We start from the raw sequence: 25,224 nt of genomic DNA, 5'->3' as shown, positions 1-25,224 counted from the left end.
CACATACCAGTTACCAGAAACTTGTTCAGATGCCAGACTTCGTTTTTTGTACCCAGACAGTTCTAGTACTAGACAGAATGCTGCATTCTATTTACTAGGAGTCACTCACTGGTGTGGTGTTTATAATATTTAATTGTTGGCAGACCTCATCCCCCACTCTTATACTGTCTTGAGTTATATACCAAACACCTTCCTCAGACTTAATACCTTGATCCCAAAAGTTAAGAATAGTGACCAAAGCACTGCAGAGCATTTCATTCCAAGCAGTCCGGCTCTTCTCTGCCCGGGCCATGGGAGAAGACAGCACTCCTTTAAGAGCTTGTAACGATGAAGCAACAGTCAAAGGCAACTGGCCTGTGGGTAATTTCACAGCAGTTTCTCTGAGGACTCCAATAATCAGGTACAAGATAGTAGGAAGAACGGCAATGCTTCCTGTAGGATATGAGAAGGGGGTGATGAAAATATCATGGTTAAGAAGAAATAGCTCCCGGTGCACATTAAACAAAGGCTAAACACTGAGCTTGATTTCCTAGAATGGGAGGATCGCTCCCTACACTGCCTCTTTCTTCCTCGCAAATGAAACATCTTGGGAGCATCCTACCTTCTGGTGAGCAGACTGCAGGAACATCAGAGAGGATTCCTAATGCCACTGATACTAGTCTGCTTCCATTCTCCGATAACAACTGAGGCTTTCCAGATGTCATTCCAGGGCTGCCCGTTATCTTAGGGTTCAGCTGAGGCAACTGCCTTACGAGAATGCACACACACATCTCCAGGGTTGCAAAGACTAAGGACTTTCCAGGTATCAGCCCCCCTGTGTCTTTGCCTTCTCCAAATTCCGGCAAGGTTTCCTTCTCTTCAGCTCCGTCATCAACTAAAATGGAAGGACAGAGATAGAGAGGAGTGAGGCCTTGTCAGCATATAAGCATCTGGGCTGAGAGGTCTTGATCTGCTTACCAGGCTGAGTTCAATGTGTTCGTATATAAAGCTCTTAACAACTTGGAGAGCAGTTTACCTACAAGATCGTCTTACTCCATATGTGCCCATGCAACTGCTTCAATCGGCAGAACTGGCCCTTTTACATGTGGCACATAATACCTGCACCACATCTGAAAGATCTTGATCTTTTAGAGTGGCAGCACCAAGACTATGGAAGTCCCTGCCTATTGATATCAGGCAGGCACCTGTATCGTATTCCTTTTGGCACCTGCTGAAGGCATTTTTATTTAGCCCCAGCACCTGCGGCTTCTTTATTTATATAAATATTTTTGTATATTGCTTTCCCATCATGAGTGGTTTCCATACAACAAAACCTTATTAAACAATCACCATCAAAATACAATTAAAACACCAATAATAAAACCTCAAGCACACGTTTTTCTCCTAAACACCAGTAATGAGTCCTGTCAGAACTAACAGCATTGAGATTATATACCTCGCGTGCAACTCCAGAGGAAACTGGACACATTTATCAATGTCTGTCCCATATAAGTAATAATAATAATTTTATTATTTATACCCTGCCCATCTGGCTGGGTTGTCCAAGCCATGAAACAGATGTAAATGCTGTGTGCTTGTGTTATAAATTGGGTTTAACTTGGAGGATTGCTTTTATCTGACACATTATTTTGATACTGTGAATTCTAAGATGCCTGGAGTTCTTCAGAAAGTAGGCAAATAAATAGAACAGGGCAGTCACTTGCACCCATGAGGGATAGAAACCTCCTGTGCTTTTACAAAGGAAGGTTCTCCCAGCAGAAACCATGCCACAGAGTTCTTTTCTAAAGCATTTAAAAGGCAATGCCACATATATTACTTATGAAAATAATGCCATCTATGTAGATGATGCTTTACAAAGAACAGGTCTGACAGGTCCCTACCTCAAGGCTCTTGCTGTCTAATAACAGACACAAAGGAAGCGAAAGAGGGAGGGAAATGGAAGCAGAGGTCAACAGGGAATGAATCTACAATTGCTTCAGTTGTGTGCATTTGGATTTTTCCTGCTGTGGAGGCACATAATTTGCAAAACAGAACTCCATGTTAACATGCATCACAACTCCCAGTTTAGCTTCACTCCTGCTATAGCTGTACTACAAATTCACAGAGTAGTTTTATTCCCAGTTTTACTGCTGTGCCATAGCATGAGGATTCGATACATAAGAAGAACACTTGTGTAAGCACACCAAAGGCCCGTTTAATCCAGCAACCTCTTTGCCCACAATGGCAATCGCTCCACAGAAAGCTGCTACTTGGAGGTGTATGCTGCTTCTAAACCTGGAGGCAGTACATAGTCATCATGACTAGTTGTTGCTGGTAATTTTATCCACCATGAATCTGTTTAATCCCCTTTTAAAGCCATCTAAGGGGTAACAAATTCCATCATTTAGCTGCACTGCATGAACTTACTTTGCTTTGTTTGTCTCCAACACAAGAAACTGTAATTTTGTGAGGATGGTGAGAATGTTTGATTTTCTTAACTCCCTTTCACAATTAGAATTGGTGAGGTTTTTGAGGAAGAAAGAAACAACAGTTAAGTTGTTTCACTTGTAGGGTATGAATGCCAACTGTTAAAACAAGCTACAGTGGTACCTCTGGTTAAGAACTTAATGAGTTCCGGAGGTCTGTTCTTAACGTGAAACCATTCTTAACCTGAGGTACCACTTTAGCTAATGGGGCCTCCCACTGCCACCGTGCCACCAGCGCACAATTAATTTCTGTTCTCATCCTGAGGCAAAATTCTTGACCCGAGGTACTACTTCCAGGTTAGCGCAGTCTGTAACCCGAAGTGTTTGTAACCCCAGGTGTTTGTAACCCGAGGTACCACTGTATATTAATTCTGACACATACTATGCTTAACAGTTATGTTCATTATTAAAAGGAGGGATGGCTTAAATTACCATCACTAACTAAAATAATCCTATATGGGCGCAGCTCCCATTTTCAGAAAGAATCTAACGCAGGACAAATATGGAAATAAATTAGAAATACAGGTTAAAAATCTACTATTAGCATTATGCTACCGGTGAAAACAGAGACACAGGTGGCGCTGTGGGTTAAACCACAGAGCCTAGGACTTGCCGATCAGAAGGTTGCCGGTTCGAATCCCCGCGACGGGGTGAGCTCCTGTTGCTCGGTCCCTGCTCCTGCCAACCTAGCAGTTTGAAAGCACGCCAGTGCAAGTAGATAAATAGGTACTCTGGCGGGAAGGTAAAAGGCGTTTCCATGCGCTGCTCTGGTTCGCCAGAAGCGGCTTAGTCATGCTGGTCACATGACCCAGAAGCTGTATGCCGGCTCCCTCGGCCAGTAAAGCGAGATGAGCGCCGCAACCCCAGAGTCGGTCATGACTGGACCTAATGGTCAGGGGTCCCTTTACCTTTACCAGTGAAAAGAACCGCAGCAATTTATTTATTTTTACCTACCATGGTCATAAGATATTTATTCAATTCTAACACATAATAAGAAGGGCCCTGCTTAAGGGTGGCAGGAGAAATTTGAGCCAGAGAAGAGAGAAGCATGAAACCTGCGTGACTCGCAACTCCCAACCGTTTATTGTGTGAGATCTTGCTTGTTTTTAACTGATATTGGTTTTCTCCTGTTTGTTTTCTTTTTGGTATTTTGCTTTGTTTTTATGTATTGTCCTTGATCGATTTTATGTAAGCCACCTTGTGCGTGGAAAGCCAGCATATTAAGTTAAATGCCAGCAAGAACAATACCTTCTGCACTTCTCCGTTTTTCCTTGACATGTTCCTGAGCTGCCAAAAGAATCTGTCGAACAACTTCTAGAGCAGCAAGTTGAATGTCAGGGGACTCTCTTGTCACTATAAGCCGATGTAAAACATTCAGCAGCTCAACACTCAGCTCCTGTATAAAGGGAAACAGGAAAAGTGTGGAACACACAATGCAGCAACACACATGGTGAAATGTATCACAGAGGCTATTTCAAGCGTCCTTCACATTATGTCATGAGAAATCATGATGAGAGAAAACGAAGGAAGCAATTTCTTAGAGACATCGGGTAGAAGCAATTCTTGTTAACACTGAACAATTCATAACACTGGTCAACAACAAATTTGTTGTCTGCGTTTTTTCAGTTGATTTAGGACGAATCTGATGCGCTGAATCCAAAAATCACATTGGTTTTGCTCAATCAGGTCAAGTTTTTGAGCTATAGCCACATGTCTTTTTTTACGTTTTTGTTCACATGTACGCTTGTGTGGAGCATTTTATAAGAAGTTGGTGGGGGTAAAATTCCATGTCGAATAATTGTTTTGATTGGAAATGATTATTTTAATGGCAAGAAGTATTCAGGTCCGATAGTTCTGGGTGATTATGTCTAAAAGGGATTAGTTTGAAGTCATAAAACCTCAAAATCTTCCATAAATTGGTGCAGCAAAGCATAAAGTTGGGGGATCAAAACTAAGTTAATGGGGCAGCCGCCCCACGAAGTATCCTTATCTTCAATCAGCACGTCGTCCTGTAGCTCATTGTGATGAAATTCCAGTGTCTATCTTCGGAGAACTTCCTGACATTAGTGACGAAGATGCCTCCAGTGTTGAAGGACATGAAGAAGAGGAAGTGGTTCTTGAAGATGATGCTCCACATCCATTTTCCCAAAAGGAGTTGAATGATCTAGTTCGCGACCTCAGCTTGTCAAAGAACTCTGCCGAACTGTTGGCATCCAGATTCAAGGAAAAAAACCTCCTCTCTGACAGTGCTCGCATCAGCTTCTTCCACAACAGGCATCAAGAGTACCTCTGTTTTTTCTCGGAAGAGAAGGACTTGGTGTACTGTGCAGATATTGCGCAGCTTCTGCTCAAGCTTGGAGTGCCACAGTACGAACCCAAAGATTGGAGACTGTTCATTGACAGCAGCAAGTGATCACTGAAATGTGTTCTGCTACACAACGGCAACCAGTTTGCCTCTATACCCCTGGCTCACTCGAGTACACTGAAGGAGAACTATGAAGTGGTGAAGTATGTGCTGGAGAAAATTGGTTATGATCAGCATAAGTGGTTTATTTGTGTTGACCTGAAGATGGTGAACTTTTTGTTGGGACAACAGTCTGGCTTCACCAAGTACTCATGTTTTCTGTGCCTGTGCGGGAGGAACTGGTGCCTTGCAAAGAAAGGAACGTCATCAACGACCCTCTGGTGGACAGAGACAGAATACTCTTCCCACTGCTGCACATCAAGCTTGGCTTAATCAAGCAGTTCACCAAGGCTCTGAACAAGGATGGTAACTGCTTCACTTACTTGTGCCAGGCTTTTCCAGGATTGACCATGGAGAAGTTGAAAGCTGGCATCTTTGACGGTCCTCAGATCCGTCAGCTCATCAGAGATCCAGAGTTCAGAAACTCAATGAACGAAATGGAACTGGAAGCGTGGAAGGCATTTGTTCTGGTAGTGAAGAACTTTCTTGGCAACAATAAGGCCAGAAACTACGCAGAACTTGTCAACAACATGCTGACTGTTTCAGAAACCTGGGCTGCAACATGAGCGTCAAGATGCACTACCTATTTTCACATATGGACCGGTTTCCTGAGAACCTGGGTTCAATGAGTGAGGAGCAGGGGGAGAGATTCCATCAGGACATGAAAGAGATGGAGACCAGGTATCAGGGCCACTGGGATGCAGTCATGATGGCTGACTACTGTTGGACTCTGAAGAGAGACCTCCCTGCCACTGAGCATTCCAGGAGTTCCAAGAAACTGAAGTTCAAGACATGAACTTCACCCTGAAAATGGTGAAGCAACATGCAATTTACATGTACTTACCTTTATCAATGCCCACCATTCAGTTTATAGTAAACCTGACCTGATGGAGAGAAACGGATGCCATTTCCTGATTCAGCAGTGCAAAAATACCCTAAACCAGTTGTAGAAATCTAGACAACATTCAAAAAGAAAAAAATTGTTGCCCAATTCATACTTAGGATTTCCAATAGATTGTTACCTGATCGCCACCAATCTTAGACCTTGGCCAAGGAACATCAAGCAGCACCCGTAAGGCATGTAGGCAAGAAGTAATATTTTCCATTCCTGCATCTGACCGAGGAGAACATAGAAATTCCACACTAATTCCTAAGAAGAGAGGAGAGAAATTATGCTGTGAACAGAATCAGAGTTGAATTTCCAATAAAACATAAGTCAATCGACTGGTTTGGAAATATCTGGCCCCTGAAATTTGACTTGTGCTGTTGTTATCCATCTTTTGGTGCCAGATTTTTGCACCAGGCATTTGAAATATGATTTTTATTGGGCCTGTGCTGGGACGAGTATATATTAGTACTCTTCCAACTGTATGTTTCAGTTTTGCTTTGTTTTAAATTGTTATACACCCTGAGATCATTCAACATGAAGGGCGGATTAGAAATCTTTTAACAAATAAGATGTAAGTAAATAAAATTCCAATTCCCAGAGACTGGGAGAACTGGGTTTCAGTTCCTCTGACATTCTGGGTTAACAGTTCTCAGTTAGATGGGACAATTAGCTCAATTAGATGGAGCACTGCCTTGATTCAATGAAATAATGGTGAAATTTTGTAGTAATCCCATACAATGCAGAATTTTATCAACAGTAGCATATTAACCACTTCGACATGTGCCTAACAGCTCATACTGATTTCCAACGACGATCAGAAAAATTACATGAGAAAATAACACCAGGAAAAGTTCATGCATTTACTAACCCAAAACAAGATGAAATCTATCAGTGTTCACGTCTTCAGGTGATTTTATAGCAGCTCTAGATGTTGAATCTTGACACATTGTAGTTGGGGTGACAGGTCGAGAAAGGTTAGTTAGACCTTCATCTGAGTCACCTACAAGAAAACCTGTGCTGGTAAGCCACAATGCTGTTGCATGGAGAATCAATGCCCAGGAGTTTTGATAGTGTGGTCTCGAATTTTCAATTGTCTCTGCAGTATAGAAAGCACCACCTACAATTAAAAGCAACAAATGTTTACATATTCCAAACAGCTCAAGGTAGCTTTGTATTACTACTTTAATTACACTTTTTATGGTTAAACAACGAGGAAGGTTTGGCCAGTTATTCTTTAAAAGTAATATTCACAAATCATCAGAGATGACTTCAGTAAACTTCTTTTTAAATTCTGCAATCTTACAGACATCTTATCACTTATGCACCCACATTTTTGAAAATTTAATTTAAATTTTATTGGCTACATTCTAATTTACTGAATCAGGCCCAAACTATGTGGCAACAAAATTAGTATGTATTTTATGTGTATGTATTTTGATGAACTGAGTCATGGGGGTGGGGAAGGGTGTGTGCGTGTGAGAGAGAGAGAGAGAATTCAACAGTGCTTAGTTTGTTTTGGGTTGTTTGTTAATCTTGTTTTGTGGATTATGAGTGCAACAATGCCTTGTGAATCTTATGACTTGTGATGTTTAGCTTAATTTTTAGTCGTTTTGTTAACAGTATTTTACAGAAGGTGGTTGTTTTACTGTTGATTTGCAATTGTTTTGCTGACGATTTGTTACTTATTTTATACGATTTATGTTGTAATTGTGATGTTCTATTATTGGTATTCTTTGTAAGGCGCTTTGTGACTCATGTGATTGAAAAGCAGCATAGAAATACAATAGATTAATGAATGAAATGAAATTGTATTGTTCTATTTGCCTGCCTACCTTCAGCAGGAAGTTGAGAGGCAAATTCTGACGGCAAAGTTAAGAGAGTATAATCTTGGAGTGCAGCAAGCCAGAGTTTGCTCAGATTGCCCAGGTCTGCTTGGACTAGCTCCAGAAGTTCATCCACTGGAGATATTTGATCCCTGCAGCTCTCCTCTGTCATGTTTATTACCAAGGGTGGTCTGTTGATGTCGCTTTGCTTTTTCTGCCTTTGTACTGCAACTATATAGACCTGTTGAAACAACAATGTGAAAGGACAGTCTCAATGATAGGCCACTGAATATAGGGGCAAGACCTACTGGGAAGTGTTGCTGAGTTGTATGCCTTTTCCTTGCATAAACAGTTAACTTCACTGGCAACTGACTCTGCTTCTTCGTGTTGACTTTCATCTGACTCCAGCCCTGACAACTGAATGGACCAATGGTCTGACTCAGTATAAGCAAATAGGAATGCTCTCCAATTCCTTGAACATCAGGGTGAAATCCAGATGTTTTTGCCAAACACCACAACTCAAAACTAGAAGTTGACCCCTGTAGATATTCAAATGTCTGATCCACAAATTACAATTGCAAAGCGCTAGTGCCACCATAAATATGTACATTAAAAAGTACCTCTGCCCAAGCTTTCAACACAGCTAGGATCTCCATAACTGATGTGCCTTCATTGTACAGTTGACTTTGGGCTTCTTGTCCCGCCTGTATTTTGGTCAAGGATGTCACAAGCAATTGATGAACCCTCTGAAGGTCACTAGGGTCACTTACTACACCACTTGCTATCCAGGCACTGCAAACCTAGTATGACAGAACAGCAAACAATATAGTTATTTTTGTAATGCTACAAAACACTATGCCTGGGTTTGTGCTCTCTTATTTACTTACTTACTTAGGTTATTAGCTTTCTCTCTGCTCTGGCAAACCCATTATGCAATCATATTTAATGTTCAGAGGTGAAGCAGTCTCAAATACTAATTTTTAAGAGAAGAGATAAAGATATAATCTTTATCAAGTTTTACCTGTGATTGGTCAAGAGTTGATGAAATTTGAATTCTATATATATAGTTTTTAAAAACTTGCCTGGCATGCTTTTGCTGTTACATCAGGTGGTGTTTCAGAAGTAAAAGCTGGTCTAAGCGCTGCACCAACCTAAAATAAAATAATTTGATAACATGCTAAAAAAAATTTGAATATTTTGAAGAAACTGGCCCAGTTAACATATTCTTACAAATCTGAGTATGATTCTCTTAAAAGGCAAAAGGTGCAACATGCAGAATTATTCCTAATCGCTTGCCAACTTGATGAACTTGGGACCAAGTTATACATTTCAGTTGCCACAGAGGCTTTCTGGTTTCTGCTACTCTTTATACTGGTAATTTGGTAAGCTAATTTAAAGTAACATATGTTATAAAATATTTTCCAACAATTCATTTATTTTAGGCCAGTTCCACCACACATTTACAAAATCAGCTCTTGATTCACTACAGTGATGGCTATTGTTATAAATTCTATTCAGCCTGTGTAGTAAGACGCCAATAATATATTCCTTTATAACACAAGTTTTCAAGTGCGATGTAGGGTTAACTCTTAATATGCATTTTATTTTTCAAATGCCTCTAGAACCAAAAGCCTACTTACATTTGCTTGATATTGTTCCAGAATCACATGACCTGGGAACTCTGGCTCCGGCACAGTAGCAAACTTCCGAACAAGAATTAACAACATCTGAAGGCCAGAAAGACGAAGCTGGTCACTGTGATCCGTGGCAGCCATAAAAGCCATGCGGATCAAGTCAGCTAAGTGCAGTACTAGGAAATCATCTGGTGGGGTGGGGAAGGAAAACATCATTTTGTTAATATGAAAAATGTAGTTTAGTGTGGACACTTAAAGCATGGACGCCTATCTCCCACCCCCTCTTCTTTCCCGTCCTCTGAATTGTACACCTATACATAAATAGGCATCATTTCCTGCTGAACCAGGAAACCACCGATAACAACTGCAGATTGTCAACATTCTGCGTAGAGTCAACATTTTAGGTGCAACATCTGGAAAAGTTTGCTTCAGTAATATTAACTTCCAGGGATAAAGCTGTGTTAGTCTGTAGCAGGAAAAAAAACCAATGAAAGGGTTTGAGACATCTAAAAGATGTAACAGATTTATTATGGCATTAACTTTATGGACCAGATTTCATTTCATCAGAAGTGTGAGCCACTACCCTCAAGTTGATGTTTCTATATGGAAAAAGCAGGCCAAAATGGTCTTAAAATATAAAAAGTCCATGTTAATTCAATTAAAGTTCAAATGTCTGCAAAGTTACACAATAGCAGTGTTAGATGACAAAATCCCAGGTTTACTCTCCAGTCAAAAAAGGCTCCAGAGTAGTCTAAAGCCACAAGTTATAAAAACATCCCCTACCTTGAGGATTAACATCTAAGAAACATTACAGAAAAAGGAGGAAACATTGGGAGGGAGGAGGGAAAAAGGCAATCTCGGGCATTAGTTCATAGTTACAGAGTTACTGAAAATGCCCAGCTGGAATGGAAACAGTTCAAGGAGAGGATGAGCAAAATGTCTGGCCTTTCGGCAGAGCTGGCAGAAAGGATCTGTAGAACCATCTCTCTCTCCTATAGTCTGATGGAATGGCTACTGCTAGATGCCAGCTTAGTATATGTAGCAGGACAGGAAGCCATACTGTGGTTTGTTTTTTTACTCAAATAGCCATTTGACCCCACTGTTACATTTCCTCCCACCCATCTATATCCACCTGCCAACTAAGGACAATACAACATGTATCTAATAATACTATCTGCATTAAGTTGACTCTAGTCTCTGAAAAGTTTGTTCCATAATAAATCTACAAACCTCTTTGTTCTTCAAGAGTATTCATTTTTCTCTTGCTCACAAATGAGCCTACTAACAATAATCTGAATACACACCTCAATGAATGACTATTGCAATAGCTGGAAAGAGATTTTGTTGGATCCCATTAAGCTACAGTTTGTCAAATTAAATTTAGATTGCAATCCTATACCCACTTACTTGCAGTTGATGTCTGCATAAACATGAAGACATACCTCTTGAATCTCTTTGCTTCATTTCTTGTGCCAGAGCTATGTCAAAGTGCGCGTTGCCTGCATTCTCACACTGGCCAATAATTTTACACACACACTCTGCAGCAAATACTCTAGTAGACCATCGAGGATGAGGGAAGGGATGCAGCTTTTCATTGTTTTCCAAAGCTAATGCAAATTCATCATCCCCTTGAGCTCCCTCTTCTTCTTGGGTAGTGTCCACTGAAACCACTGTGATGAAATCTGCATTGAGATACAGGGAGGTAAAGTGCAGAACACTTAATGGATCAGAGTACTGTTGCAGCAGTACCCATCAAAGACTTGGGGTGTATAACAGGGCAGAAGGGGAACAGGAGGAATAGAGATAGGGAGGAAGAATGAGCAAGGAAACAGAGCAAGAGGTGTGGGGAGTGATGCAAAGGAAACTTATTTATATTAAAAAATGTAACAAAACTACAGTCGTACCTTGGAAGTCAAACGCCTTGCGAGTCGAACATTTTGGCTCCCGAACGCCACAAACCCAGAAGTGAGTTTTCCGGTTTGCAAACGTTCTTTGGAACCCAAACGTCTGTTGTGGCTCCTGTGGCTTCTGATTGGCTGCAGGAGCTTCCTGTAGCCAACCAGAAGCCGCGCCTTGGTTCCCGAACATTTTGGAAGTCGAACAGACTTCCGGAACGGATTCTGTTCGACTTCCAAGGTACCACTGTAATAGAAACTACCAGCAGCTATGTCTAGGAAAGTAAAAAGGTATTTCTTTGTGCCAAGAAGTAGGCACCAGCAAAGCTTTGCTAGGAAGAGAATCCCATAAAATCAAGTACCACCACTGAGAAGGCCCATTTCCCTGGGACCACCTGACTCCCTTCTGATGTCACTGGAGGAGGGTCTCCAATGATCACCCTGCATAAGGCTCCTCCTTTTCCTCTGTGGTCTTCCAACTTAGAAGTTTTTATGAGTCATTCTTCTCACTCATGAAATTACTTGCAAAATAGGTTAAGATATCAGCTGATATTATGGTCAGTTGATTCATTGATTCATTTATGTAATGAGAAAATCTACTTTCTAGGAAGAAGGCATCAGCACATACCAGCAGAGGCAGCTAGAACATCTTTGCAGAGTTTAAGCCAGAAAGAGAGTTTTTCCACTCCCATTGATATAAGCATATGGCTCAGGGTCTCTCTGATATCTTGGCATAGTTTTGGATCCAGTTCCTTGTCCAATAAGCTCAGTAATGCACCTTCAAGGCCTACTTCTCTGATATTAATGCCTGTAAAAGCAACAACAGTGTGATCTGAATTCATCTGCTGAGAAACAAGCATGAATTACAGCACTTAAAAGCTGACAAAAGTTTTTAAGTGCAATACTGTGGCAAAATATTTAACCCTGAAATAATATCAAAAGGCTGTTGCTCATCCCATCTCTCTAGCATCATTAATGCCCAAAGCATAATTAAAACCAAACACATTTCAAGACATTTCCTGCCTCCATATCATGACTCTGATTTCCCCCCATGATTCCATATAGTAAGAAAATGTCTTGGCGGAAGTGTCATTGTATTATTTTCAAACCTCATTTTTAGAGCTACAGCAATAGTCCAAATTGACTTATTTCAGCCCTCTGTTCCAACATACAGATGCCTTTTTTTTAATATGACCAACATCCAGCTCTCAGAGATGGAAAGAAAGAAAATGAAAGGAACATCACCACTTCTGACAGAGGTAGTCACAATTTCAGGGGAGGGGTGATGCTGATCCCTGTCCATTCAGACAGCAGACCACAAACTAGCTAGGTCAGCATGGGTAGCAGACTCCAAAAGAAGGGTTGTACACTTCCATACCCCTCCTTCTGTTGGGTTACCTCTATGGCACAAAAGCAGCCATGGACGAAGCTAGTGTTTCAACAGATCATGAAAGCTACATCCCAGGTTACAATATAAGGTCAGAAATAAGCTCCTACAAGCCATTTACGTCAATCAAAATACTTATTTATTTCATTTGTATTCCACCCTTCTTCCCAAAGTCACCCAGGACAGCAAGCAACAAGTGATTCTACATCTTTAAAGTAATTCCAATACTGGGAACAGTCTCAGCTTAAAGAAGGAAGGTCTTCAGTAGGCATCAAAAAGACAAGCCAGGCATGCCTTTCTGAGCAAAGTGTGCAAATCAGAGACCAAACAGGCAAATAAAAAACAAGTGTCTGTTTCTGAACTCTACTGTAGACTGCAATGTGAGTGATTTCATGCAAAAAGAAAGAAAGAAAGAAAGAAAGAAAGAAAGAAAGAAAGAAAGAAAGAAAGAAAGAAAACCCCCACCAGCCTTGCACATACAAAACTAGCATGCAAGACAGAAGGCTGAGACAGATTCATCTCTCTGGCATGACAGTTTTATAGGAGGATATAGTTTTTGATGTGGTGCAGCAGTCAAACTCCCAGTCCTTCAGTCTGAAGAACTATAGGTCGGAACAGATAAACATGTGCCTTTTGTGCCTCCAAGCAGTCAGTTTGCAATACACAAATATCTGCAGGATTTTGCATGGCAAGATACAAGTTACATAAAACCAAAAAAACATTTAAGAGGGGAAAACATGATGAGTGACACCCGGCTATGGTGGCCTGCTTGTGCTAGCAGGACTCTGCTCCTCTCTCATCTCCTGCAATCCCCTGCGTTCCCCCAGAATCAGGTCTGGGTGTTTGGGAGAACATCCAGAGGTGACTCTGGGAGCATGGAGGGGAGAGGAGAGAGAAGTCCTGTTGCATCCACTGGTACAAGGTTGAATCTCAATATTACCTGGACTAAAGTCTTCTCTGCTGTCTTTAGCAAGGGCCACAGCATGTTCAGATACCTCAGCTGCCTCTCTTTGTACAAGCTGATGCAAACAAGCTAGTACTGCTCTCCTCAACAACAGATATGAACTAGAGAGATTCACCTGAAATATATAGACAAAGGATGTAATCTGGGTTGCACTTTTATAGGTGGTATCTGAAAGACAGGAGCCTGAAGTTCTTTAAGCAATAACATTTCTGAAACAAAAGTAGAAATCAGATATTAGAGAAGAAAAAGCCTGAGGACAGTAGTAAAAATATCTGAGCCAACCTCCACTATCTTGACTGTGTCTGGCTGGTGTTAACAGTTCCATCTATTGTTTCATGTTAAGTTTCTCTGTTGCAAATCACCTTGAACACACTTGGGGGAAAGGTGGGATACAAATATTTGTTTAAAAGCAAATGAACAGAAAGATTTCAACTACTTTAGCTACGAATAAACTAAACCCTTATAAAATAAAACCTATTTTTGGTTGTAGTCAATTAATAAGCATCATTTATTATTTTGCGCCCTCAAAGAAATGCCATTCACATCACAGGCATATAATCATTTTAAATAGAACATTAAAAATGTTATAATATGGCTAGGAAGTTGTCTTTTACTGAATCAGGCCATTGGCCCATCTAGTTAAGCGCTATCCTATATTGACTGACAATGGCTCTCTGGGGTTTCAGACAGAGGTCTGTCCCAACATTACCTATCTGTGAATGATAATATAATAAGGGGTGCTATGAATGGTGAAATATTGATGTCTTTCTTACATATACACAGTACATCAAAGATACTGAACTAATATAACACCAATCCTGGCCTGACTGCATTGACTGCCAATTAGTTTCTGAGCCCAATTCAAAGCACTGGTTTTGACCTATAAAGCCTTAAATGACTTGGAACTGCAATACTTCTCCCCGTATGATCCAACTTGGACCCTGTGATCATCATCTGAGGCCCTTCTTCATACATGAGAGGTCCGGAGGGAGGCAACAGGAGAACAGGCCTTTTCTGCTGCGACTCCCTGCTTAGGGAATGCTCTCCCCAGGGAGGCTCATCTGTTGCCTTCTTTACATATATTTAGGAGCCAGCCTGCTTCTCCCAGGCCTTTGGCTAATTAAACAACCTATGGCCTTTTAAAGAAGGGCAGGGGGATTACTTTTGTTTGTTACTTGGTTACGTATTTTTGTGTTTTTATATTGTAAACCGCTCTGTGATCCTCAGGTGAAAGGAAGTATAAGGTAAAGGTAAAGGGACCCCTGATCATTGGGTCCAGTTGTGAATCACTCTGGGGTTGCGGTGCTCATCTCGCTTTATTGGCCAAGGGAGCTGGCGTACAGCTTCTGGGTCATGTGGCCAGCATGACAAAGCCGCTTCTGGAGAACCAGAGCAGTGCATGGAAATGCCGTTTACCTTCCCACTGGAGCAGTACCTATTTATCTACTTGCACTTTGACGTGCTTTCGAACTGCTAGGTGGGCAGAAGCTGGGACCAAACAACGGGAGCTCACCCCATCGTGGAGATTTGAACCACCAACCTTCTGACTGGCAAGCCCTAGGCTCTGTGGTTTAGACCACAGCGCCACCCACATCCCTTTGAAAGGAAGTATAGACATCATAACAACAACAATAACAATAACAATAACAGGCTCTCTACCAAAGGATATGGCATACTACAAATACCCCCTTAGCAAAGCCTGCAGCTCTCTTACATTAGACACCAAAATATTGCTGTTTCAATACTAGTTTAGAGAATTTCATCATCTTAATTTACAAACGCAGACATATTTAAAATGTACAAATTTTGCAGTCTCATTAAAATTACTCTCAATAAATTCCCGAGCATATTAAACTTGCTGAATTATATCTAGGCCAGAATGATTTTAGTATCTACTAAAATTTGAGTTTAAATGGAGGTTCTAAAATCACAGTGAGACCAACTAAATGAGCATGGAATTATAGAGGAAGTTAACAAGTTCTTTGCTATCTTGTGTCCATTTAGAAGCCTGAAAAATGGGGCAGAGCTGGATGCATGCTACAAAGAAACCTTGTTGGGAGGTCATGTACCTCATTTGTCAATGGGAACTCATCAGAATGATAGGAGTAACAAAAGGAGGTAAAATGGACACAAAAAGTGCTATGCATTCACAGTTAATCAAACCGAGTCTGCATCTAATAATTTCTTACGTTGCTGCATGCACACTAACTTATAAAGGTAATTTGATGCATAAAAAAATATGCCTAGCACATATTTAAGAAACCAAAAAATAATAAGATGGTTGAAGTTAAGATTTCAAGTATACAAATGCTTTATGCAACATTGATTCAAGCTGATCTCACACTGAGATTTATGCATGCTTAAAAAAATGCCAGTTCCTTTTTTTATATGAAAAAGCCAAAACACACAAGCTTAAATGCAAGACAAATAACAATGCTCATTTCTGATCTCTTTCATTTTTAAGAGACTGAAAATGGCAAAAACAAACACAGAAAAAAAACAGAAAAAATTGCAAGCAGTACATACAAACCACACATACAAACCACACCCAAACACCCTTAAAATGGTGGTCTCTCTTTTTTTTTAGTTTAAGATGTTTTAAGTTAAACTAATGCAAAAATAAAATAGACACAAAAATAAAATATACACAGCAAAGTGTGTGTGCCAGCTATAAAAATGTTAAGAAAGAATTTGGTTAGACCGGAACAAAACATAACTCAACATGCTAAAAGTTTTTCTTGACATTAATGGTTAAATAGAGAAAATGAGAAAATTAAAAGAAGAACACTGAAAATTGCTGAAATTTTAACAGTGCACAGAGACCTACCAACACAGAATTTTCCAACAAGATCTCCTGCACAAAAACAAATGATAATCCAGTCATGACAAAACCTAGGTATCAGAACCCATAGTGATCCCAACCTTCAACAATGGAAAACAAATTTACTGCCACAAGATGAGCACTTGCACATTTCAACTTTCATTATGTATTACTCCGGGTCCTTAAAATGAAAAAGCCAAATGCCAATACTAACTGCTGAAAACAGCTTTCTTGATTTTACTGTTTTTTCTTTTGTAAACCTGCTTTGAGGGTTGTTATTTTTTTTTAAAAAAACAAGCAGTTTATAAATCTTATGAAACAAACAAACAAACAAACAATGAACTGATAATGTTAAATTGCATTTGAAACCAATTTATATTTTTAAATTTACACCAAAGTACTTGCTGCTTTTTAAAAAGAAAAACCAGACCATAATACCTATAGCAAGATGGGATAGTTCATATAAGGTCTTAATCTAGAGAAGCTTGGATGCTATGAGCAGTGGCTGCCTTTGGATTGCAGCCAAAAGTTGTCAGGAGCAATTCACAACTAGTACTCTAAAGTCATAGGACCCCAACCCAAATGTGCTGCCAGAGCTAGACAGAGAGCCTAATCATCATACAGTCTGATATAAAACTATGTCCACCAAATCTCTACACAGTGGTGGCTGGGGCTCATTGGGACTGGAAGAGTAGAAGGCAGGGAGATGAAAAGTAGGTGGCCATAACCCAACTAATTCTAGTTTTGTCCCCATCCTTCTCTCTGCTGACTTCTACAAGGGGAACACGGAGACTAATGAGGAAGAAGCTGACAACCAGGGCCTCCCTATGAACTGGTTTTAAGTAAGTCATGTGAGGGCTGAGGAAGGCAGAATGGGCTAGTGGGGTAGCACCAATGAACTGTCTCTAAAGATTAATTATAAAATAATATGTGGGAGTTTTTTCTCTTGGACAACATTAAGTCCATATATTTCTATTCAAAAATTTCAGTATTTTAGAATGAAGACGTGGCAAAAGCATTCACTAACTTTGTATGTTTCCTATGTCTCATTCCAACTCAGGCAACATTATTTTACAGACCTATCAAGGAATCATTTACTAGCACATATTGTAATGTGATACACAGATGCCATCAACTGCTAGCAATATTCTTCTGCTGCCCACACAGGACAGAACCAGTAAGTGGTTACACTAAAGGATAAACACAAACCAGACACCACACCGACAATTTTCAGAAACCAGTGAGAGAACTTTGCAATATCCTAGGACGCTCTGCTAGTAACCAAAGACTCACCATACTTCCAACAAAAATTTATGAATTGTTTCCTCAGAACAATTTGTTCATTTTCAGTTCCCACCCTGAAAAGGCAGGTATTCAAAGAAATTAACCTGCCTCATGGAAGTAGTGCATGTTTCAGTTTATGCATCTGAAAAAGTGGACTTTAATGACTAAAAAAGTATGGCACATGAACAATTTTTAAAGCTGCAGTTCCAATGCTCTGTTTCCAAAGTTACAAAAAGAGGGAAAGCTTAACATGTAAATATGTACTTACACACAGGCACCGCACAAGGCTAGACAAGTTTACATGACGAGGAGCAAACATATGAAGTTGCTGAAGGCAAGAGATGGCTTGAGCTTGGACAAGGCAGTCAGGATTATCTTGCATCACTGCACAGCCTAGGAGACAAGATGCCCTCAAGGCTGAAACTGTAGTGCTGCTGCCTATAAAACAGGACAAAGAAGGAAGGAGAAAGATTTCTCTCTGTCATGTTCTTTTTGCTCAGATAGCAGTTAACAACACCAAAAACTGCATTACTATTTGTTCAGCGTGTGCACCGCCTACGCTAAATCTTCTAGATTACTTCTAACATTTTTAAAAAACAGAAATACATAACTGAAAATACATAGGCTCACAAAACATCAAACAATGAAGTCCCTGCGCCAAACGAAACTATATGTAAAAAAAATTTTCCCCATACAAAAAGAGCAATACTAGAAATTACTGAGACAAAATGGCCAGGAGGAAGATGTTAACTCTAAAGCCCCAGAACTGTGCAGGGGCGATGCATATTGGGACACTGGCATGGGACTAGGCTTTACCCCTTTCCCCAGTCCTAATTAGGCCCCCAGTGCTGGCCATTTGCATGAGAAAAAACCTGATTAGCTTCATTAGGAGTTCCTTCTCCCGCTTGAGATCTCAATCCACATTGCAGCAGGCAGCAGGTGGTTGAACACCCTACCTTCCATGCCAGGGTCCTTGAATGACCTCTCACCCTGCACTGGCTAATTTCTGCAATAAAAACCACACACCCAAGGGCAAAGAACATGGTCAATGTCACTTGCTTGGGCCTCAACCAGATAGTTGATCTAGGCAATCAAGGAGAAGGGCACCCATATGCACCCAGAGGGAAAATTTGCCTAGACCTCAAAGCTAGTAGGGGTTCTCCAGCCAGGGGAAAAGAGCACTGGTCATTTGAAGCACTCAAGAATAGAAGCATGCAGGTCACATTCAATTTATCCATTAAATGAGCTTTGAGGGCTACAAACTACACCAGTGTTTCTGAAACTTGTGTCTCCAGCTGTAGTTGGACTACAACTCCCATCATGCCTGGCTAGCAGGGCCAGTAGTCAGGGATGTTGGGTGCAGTAGTCCAACTACAGCCGGAGACACCCAAGCTAATGATGTGATTGTGCAAGACTTGGGGAAAAAATTTGTCTTGATATGCAGAAGTCTGAACATTGTTTTAGTTCTTGCTGTACTCCATACACATTTCACTAAGTGAGAACTAGCAAAGCATTATCTCCCAGCTTCATAATCAACAGCCTGGTTCCTGTCTTGTCATTATGTCGCAAATATGTGCATACCTTGCAACTCAGGACCCAAAGTAGCGATAAGTGCATTTAAACAGCGACCAAGGCTTTGATGAACTTCAGCATAAGCAGGAGGCACAGTCAACAACAACATAAGAACAAGAGAGAGGGTAGGTTCCACATGCACGTGATACAGAGGACCAGCAGAATCAATGACCAGTGACAGAGAATGCAGTGCCCAGGTCTGTAAAATACCAAAAATGCTGTGCTGTCACACATACAAATGCACAAACATAAAATAATTTGCAAACTGTGACCAAAAAGAAAATTATTGTGTAAAATGAGTGTACTTCTGTGAGATGGTGCTAAATAATATACTAATAATTCAGTACGACAACATGACTGGAAATGATAGGAGTTTAAGATGAATGACCTGAAGAAACGTAATTGCTCCTCACGGCAGGGCTAAGGGAAGGGAGAAGTGAGTAAGTACCGATTCTGGCATACATGAATAGAGACATGCTATAAACTGGCCTGTACTTTCTTGCCTTCCTCAGTGGCAATAGCAGCTCACTTAACTGCTGATGGTTTTTATTAGGTAGGTGAGGGAATATAATTAACTATATGTTATTCCCCTACATGCCCACGTGTGTGGGTTAACTGACAACATGATCACTTTATATTTTTATCACAGTTGAACATTCATCTTTAGAGGCAACAGCATTAAAAATAAGTGAAGGTGAAATACTTGTGTTTACAGCAAAAACAGCTTCAGGCATATGCATGATGCTGGAATGATTGAAGGCACGCCTCCTTCATGGCCGGCTGACGACAGAGAGTACTATATGCTTCTTCCTCTCCAGGAGAGGAAACCACATCACACAGAGACTTCTCTACCAATTACGTTTCTATGGTCTGAGTCTGCCTATCAGCAATACAGCTCTATGGCCTTAACTTGTAGAAAAGAATATGCATAGTTAGATTTGACTGCATTTCTCCCACACCTGCATCTAAAATGGAGATCAGAATAGATGGCCCTAGCACGTGTAAGAGGAGGGGTGTGGTGCCATGTGGAAATCCACGCAGAGTAGTTCTAAGTGTTCATGCTTATCTAAGAGCTGATGCCCCCCTCCTCTGTGTGTGTGTGTAAGTTCAGGGAGCAAACACTGTCCTTGCCAACCTGAGTTTGAAAATTCCATCACCCTCTTGCCCTCCATCCCTGTTTCAGAAGAATCAAGTAGAGGGTTCAATAAACAGAAGAACTGCAAGGAGGAAAGGATAGTGAATAGGGCACTTTGAACAGACACTGATCCTTCATCCCAGATTCATGTGCCTTTCATGGTGAGTTTTCACTTCCCCCAACTCAGCTCAATATCAGTCACAGCCAACAAGAAGAACAACCAACAAGAGCAACAACAACCAAGTTAACAGCTCAAGGATTTGAAGTCTGCTTTTATGAAGGAAGACATACTTTACAAAATGACTATGAAACAATACTCAAACTAGATAACATTTTTTAAAGGTTTGCTTGTTCAGAGTTATATACGGGTGGGGTATAAATAATAAAACTGTTATACTATTTTTCCACCTGAAGGTCCTCAAAGCCACTTACACAATAAAAAAAGGAAAAACAGTTGAATCCAATAAATACCTGTACTTCAGGTGAAGTGCTGTCCTGAGATAATGTATAAAGTATTCCAACACAAGCATTCAGGTGCTGAGTGGAGCCTATTCCTCCTAGATATCTATAGAGGGATCCCAGAGCCAAAGAATGTCCTGTTCTTGATATTACATCTCTGGCAGATTTTAGTCTATGTATTATAAAAAATAAAAAATAAACTGGGTAAGAGATGCTTTGAGCTCAACTTGGTTTTGGGGAAAGTGTCACATACATGTTAAATCAAATGAAATTAGAATGGTGATTATAGCAACTGAGTCCAGCTTTACAAGATAACTTTAGTGAAGCAAATAGAAAAAATATGTTACTAGTGTCAAGTCTCCTCATAGCTAAGTGGTATCCTCTGCCCAGAACCCAGAGGAGAAGCTGAATGAATTATTTGCATCAATATTCACAATGGAAGATATACAGTAGCAGATCTCAAAACTGGTTTTTGCAGTTTGCAAACTAACTTTTGCAGGATGGGAATCTGACAAACTGAGGCAGATAGTGGTAATGAGAGATGAAGTTCTTGGCCTAATACACAAAATGAAAACTGACAGATTACTGGGTCTGGACGGCATCCACCTGTCAAATGGCTGACCTAACAAAAATACATAACTTGCCCCTCAGATCAGCTTCCATCCCTGAGAACTGTAAAGCAGTAAATATCACACCCATTATTTAAAAGGGATACAGAGTGATCCTGGAAATTACATTTGTCCTGGGAAAACTAGTGGTAATTATTGTTAAAGGGAAAATAACCAAGCTTATAGAAGAACAAGCCTTGCTGAGCGAACGTGGCTTCTGCAAGAGCAAGACCTGTTTCACTGAATTCTTTAAGAATGTCATCAAGCATCTGGTTGACACAGTGTACTTCGACATTCAAAAAGCTATTGAGAACCACCAGAACATCACACAGAGGGGGAAAATGGGAGATTTTTTTCATCTAGCAAACTTAAAAGCTTGCACAGATGGAACATTCATCATGACAATGAACTCTACCCTTGAAGCTTTTTCTAACTTCTGAGTATATATGCATAGGACCAAGCAGTTCATTTTGTACTACAGTGCAATGTAACAAAACAATGCAATAAGAAGTGTCTTACTTGTCAAAGCTAATTTGCACCAATCCAGCAGTGAAGATACTGTCAGCAGCTACTTGTGCAAGTCTGGCTAAGGATTCTGCAGCAGAACATCTTAAGAGTGGGTTACTACTTTCCAAGGCACTCATCACTAAGGTCAGGGCAGAGCTTCGAATTTCTTCAGAACCTAAATTTCCCTTGCAGCTAGCCAGATGCTAGAACAAAAAAAATTATATTTTTTAAAAAGCTCAGTATGTAGATACAGCAGACAGAATTTTACAGGGATAAAGACTATCTATGCAATATCCCTACAGGAGTAGTTCCAAAGGTTGTATTATTCTACCACTCTAACCTGCTAAATTTTGGGCAATGATGCCTGAAAAATGAATATAAAATATATAATCCATCTTCACGTGGATGAGCAGCTTATGAGCTGTAGGGAAAAGGTTTTTTCCAGACAACATCAAGCAGATGAAAACAGAGGTGGGTTGCACATGTAGCAGTATATTTTTCCACTTGACTCTAGATGCAAGAGGAAGATAATTATGTTGCCAATACAGGACACCTCCAGCTATACAAACATGGTTTCCGTTAGAGAGTTTCTAAACAATAGTGGAATGTGGATTCCTGCATTGCACCAGTTTTTCTCCTTGTCAATTCAGCATGTTTTAAAGGTCAGAAAAGACAGTGTCCATCATGCAATTCCACAATGTGCACGAGGTTAAGAAATAATAAACGTGCTCAAAACGTTAAAGAGTCTGTAACATGTTCCCTTCAAAAAAAGAAGTGTATAAAGCACCTCTAAGTCTAAAAAACAGAAAACTAGGACAAAATCTGGTGGATGGTAAACAGAAAGAAAGAGAGAGAAAACATTTTAGAAGGGGCAAGCAACAAATACGCATATTTAAAGTTGCATTTATTGAAATTATATTCAAACTCTAAATTTTCTTCCTGGTGATGAATACTTACAAAGAGTATAGAATTTAATACAATGCCACAATAATGTGATTTATTTTCAAGGACATAGAGCTCTCAGAAGTATTATTCAAATTTTCTAATTCACAGAAACAGCACTATAGTAACACCTTTCAATGTTTAAGGTATAATCACTTCTTAGCCAACGGACCTGTTTTTGTAACAAAGGGAGACTCTTACCTTCAGAACATTAGAAAATGCTGATAGAACATTTTGCTGTACTATCTGCTGCCGTGATCCTTTGGTTTGTTTTATAGATGTCAATAATTGTTCTAATACTTGCAACCTTAAACACAAAAACAGGAGGAGACAGGGGATATAACTAATCTCTCTGTTATTCAACCAAGTTCAGCAGATATCAGGTTGTTGAGCAGGGAACACTGCCTTTGCTGTGGCATGTCCCCTAGTGTAGAACTCACTATTTCCCAATGTGTCCCTACGGCCTTTTCTCTGGTTGTCTGTTAATCCCAATCTAGTATACCTTTCTTTCTATCTACCCCTTTAAAAAAAGACTATCATCTAACTTTATCATTCTAAGTAACTACTATAACACTGCATATATTTTATTATGTTTTTAAAATGTGATGCATATGAACATATTTGCATATATGGATATACACCCACACTTCCTAAATGAAAAGCATTTTTGTTGTTTGTGTTCTGCATTTTACAAGATATTGCATTATGTAGGCTTGCATTATGTAAGATGCTCCTACAGCAGCTGGGTTAATATTCAAAGTGGCCAATCACAAGAGGCCGAACAATATCTTTTAACTATTCTTCCTCCCTACAGCCTATTCTGTTCCTACCTGCTCACCATCAAAAGACCCCAATGCGCTTGTTATACCGCAGATTGGTTTCACAAATGCTTGTGCACCTGAATTAGAAAATGGCAGGACAGGAAAGGTGAAGGAGCTTCATGAGAAGTTGTGTATGCACATGAAATAGTAAATTAGAACTAGATTGGGAAACAGAAAGATGTTCACATATGTTATTTCAAAGGCAGCATTCCTTGGAATGCCAGTTGTTTTCAGGCTGGGGTGGGTGAGTGTAGAATGGAGACAGCGGTGGAGAGCTCTTGCTTTCACACTCTTTCCAAAAGGACATGGCAGGCCACTACAGGCAACACACTGTGGACCGGGCAGACATATGGACTAATTCAGCTGAACTTTTATATTTTTGGTAGAAGTTTCTGCTCTAAAGGAACCAGAAGCATCAAGATGTCTGACTTTTCAGATAGACATGAATGGATTTGGATCTGGGAAAACCAATTTCAAATCTCACCTAAGCAGAATCAGGATGGGTAATAGCACCACTTTCTCAGCAATTCTCGGTAGCTAATTATTTTCACACATAAGCTAACCTGAGGCTGAAAATTAATTCAGCTTCTGTATAATATTTTATATAGATATATTTTTACACAGAGTCCTCAGGCCACATAACCATTTCCTTTTTTTAAAAATTCCAATGTGCTGAACATTGCAACACCATGTTTTACATGCACTAGTCATGATCTTTTTAATTGTTTTTACCTTTGGGACTCTGCAACATGGGAAAATACGACTCCAAAGAGACGGGTTGCTGCTCCAATAATGGATAATGTTGGTGGTAAGGGTTTAGGCACAGAACCACCTTCTGCAGCTCTCTCATAAACCGAATATGGGTCATACTCCAGACTTCCACCAGCTATACTGTTAACTAGGAACAGCTGCAAAGATTGGAGAAGTGCAATTGTTATCACCAGACATCAGACTACCTTATCTGAATGGGTAAGTTACTGCTGAAGCATACCTGCTCTTCAATAAATCTGTGCTCTGTCTCCTGTAGTAAGGGACCCAGTAAGTTAAGTTCATCCTGGTGACAGAGAGATGGAAGGTAAGCAGCAGAGGGTGACATCTGGTTATCGGGCTGAGTCAAATCAAGCACTAGTTCTTTGAGAACAGCAGAGAAGCTTCCTGTAAATTAAGGAGATAGAAGAAAATTACTTTTATGTAAAACTAGTATCTAAAGATATTATTGGCAAGGTGCTTAAGGACGTGATTTCTTTTTTATCTTTAACACAGAAGAATCAGGGGAAGTGCAAGTGCAGTCTACCACTGCCACAGATTCTGCAGTCAAGTCAACAGCATTTGGGGAAACTGCAGGGGTCAGCACACCTGGAGTGCAACACACGAGCCTCATCCCAGGAAATCCATCTTCATGATTATGGCACCTCCCTTGCCAAGTATGTATGGTATTTGGGACTTCTGATAAATGTGCCTTTTGGCAAGTCATAACACTAAACAAGTTAAACAAATGTGGAATGTCAAACTTCATAATACAGTGTTACCTCGGGTTACATACACTTCAGGTTA

At 40.2% G+C, this 25,224-nt stretch overlaps 1 protein-coding gene and 1 long non-coding RNA gene across 4 annotated transcripts in view; one reads left to right on the top strand and one right to left on the bottom strand.

Moving 5' to 3' along the window:
* LOC308596102 overlaps window positions 1-9,444 on the top strand; it is a 33,360-nt gene extending 23,916 nt beyond the window's left edge. Inside the window, exon 3 of the long non-coding RNA XR_014012317.1 lies at window positions 9,303-9,444. This is a non-coding gene — a long non-coding RNA (uncharacterized lncRNA). The remainder of the gene's footprint in view (window positions 1-9,302) is intronic.
* Window positions 1-25,224, bottom strand: part of HEATR5A (HEAT repeat containing 5A) — a 59,998-nt gene that overhangs the window by 5,180 nt on the left and 29,594 nt on the right. For 2 of the 3 annotated variants that reach the window (XM_081207577.1, XM_081207579.1), the window contains 20 exons: window positions 24,662-24,825; window positions 24,403-24,578; window positions 23,051-23,156; window positions 21,920-22,110; window positions 20,805-20,964; window positions 19,208-19,397; window positions 17,895-18,064; window positions 16,349-16,375; window positions 13,498-13,636; window positions 11,799-11,978; window positions 10,718-10,957; window positions 9,282-9,463; window positions 8,724-8,792; window positions 8,262-8,441; window positions 7,651-7,882; window positions 6,687-6,935; window positions 5,952-6,079; window positions 3,714-3,861; window positions 602-874; window positions 208-432 (listed from right to left, as the gene is read on the bottom strand). In XM_081207577.1, coding sequence (XP_081063703.1) covers window positions 208-432; window positions 602-874; window positions 3,714-3,861; window positions 5,952-6,079; window positions 6,687-6,935; window positions 7,651-7,882; window positions 8,262-8,441; window positions 8,724-8,792; window positions 9,282-9,463; window positions 10,718-10,957; window positions 11,799-11,978; window positions 13,498-13,636; window positions 16,349-16,375; window positions 17,895-18,064; window positions 19,208-19,397; window positions 20,805-20,964; window positions 21,920-22,110; window positions 23,051-23,156; window positions 24,403-24,578; window positions 24,662-24,825 — 3,429 coding nt within the window. The remainder of the gene's footprint in view (window positions 1-207; window positions 433-601; window positions 875-3,713; window positions 3,862-5,951; window positions 6,080-6,686; window positions 6,936-7,650; window positions 7,883-8,261; window positions 8,442-8,723; window positions 8,793-9,281; window positions 9,464-10,717; window positions 10,958-11,798; window positions 11,979-13,497; window positions 13,637-16,348; window positions 16,376-17,894; window positions 18,065-19,207; window positions 19,398-20,804; window positions 20,965-21,919; window positions 22,111-23,050; window positions 23,157-24,402; window positions 24,579-24,661; window positions 24,826-25,224) is intronic. The other variant, XM_081207578.1, reaches the window with a different exon arrangement.

The sequence above is a fragment of the Podarcis bocagei genome, assembly GCF_964188305.1.
Source record: "Podarcis bocagei genome assembly, chromosome: 1".
NCBI classification, from domain to species: domain Eukaryota; kingdom Metazoa; phylum Chordata; class Lepidosauria; order Squamata; family Lacertidae; genus Podarcis; species Podarcis bocagei.
This window is presented reverse-complemented; position numbering and strand designations above follow the sequence as displayed.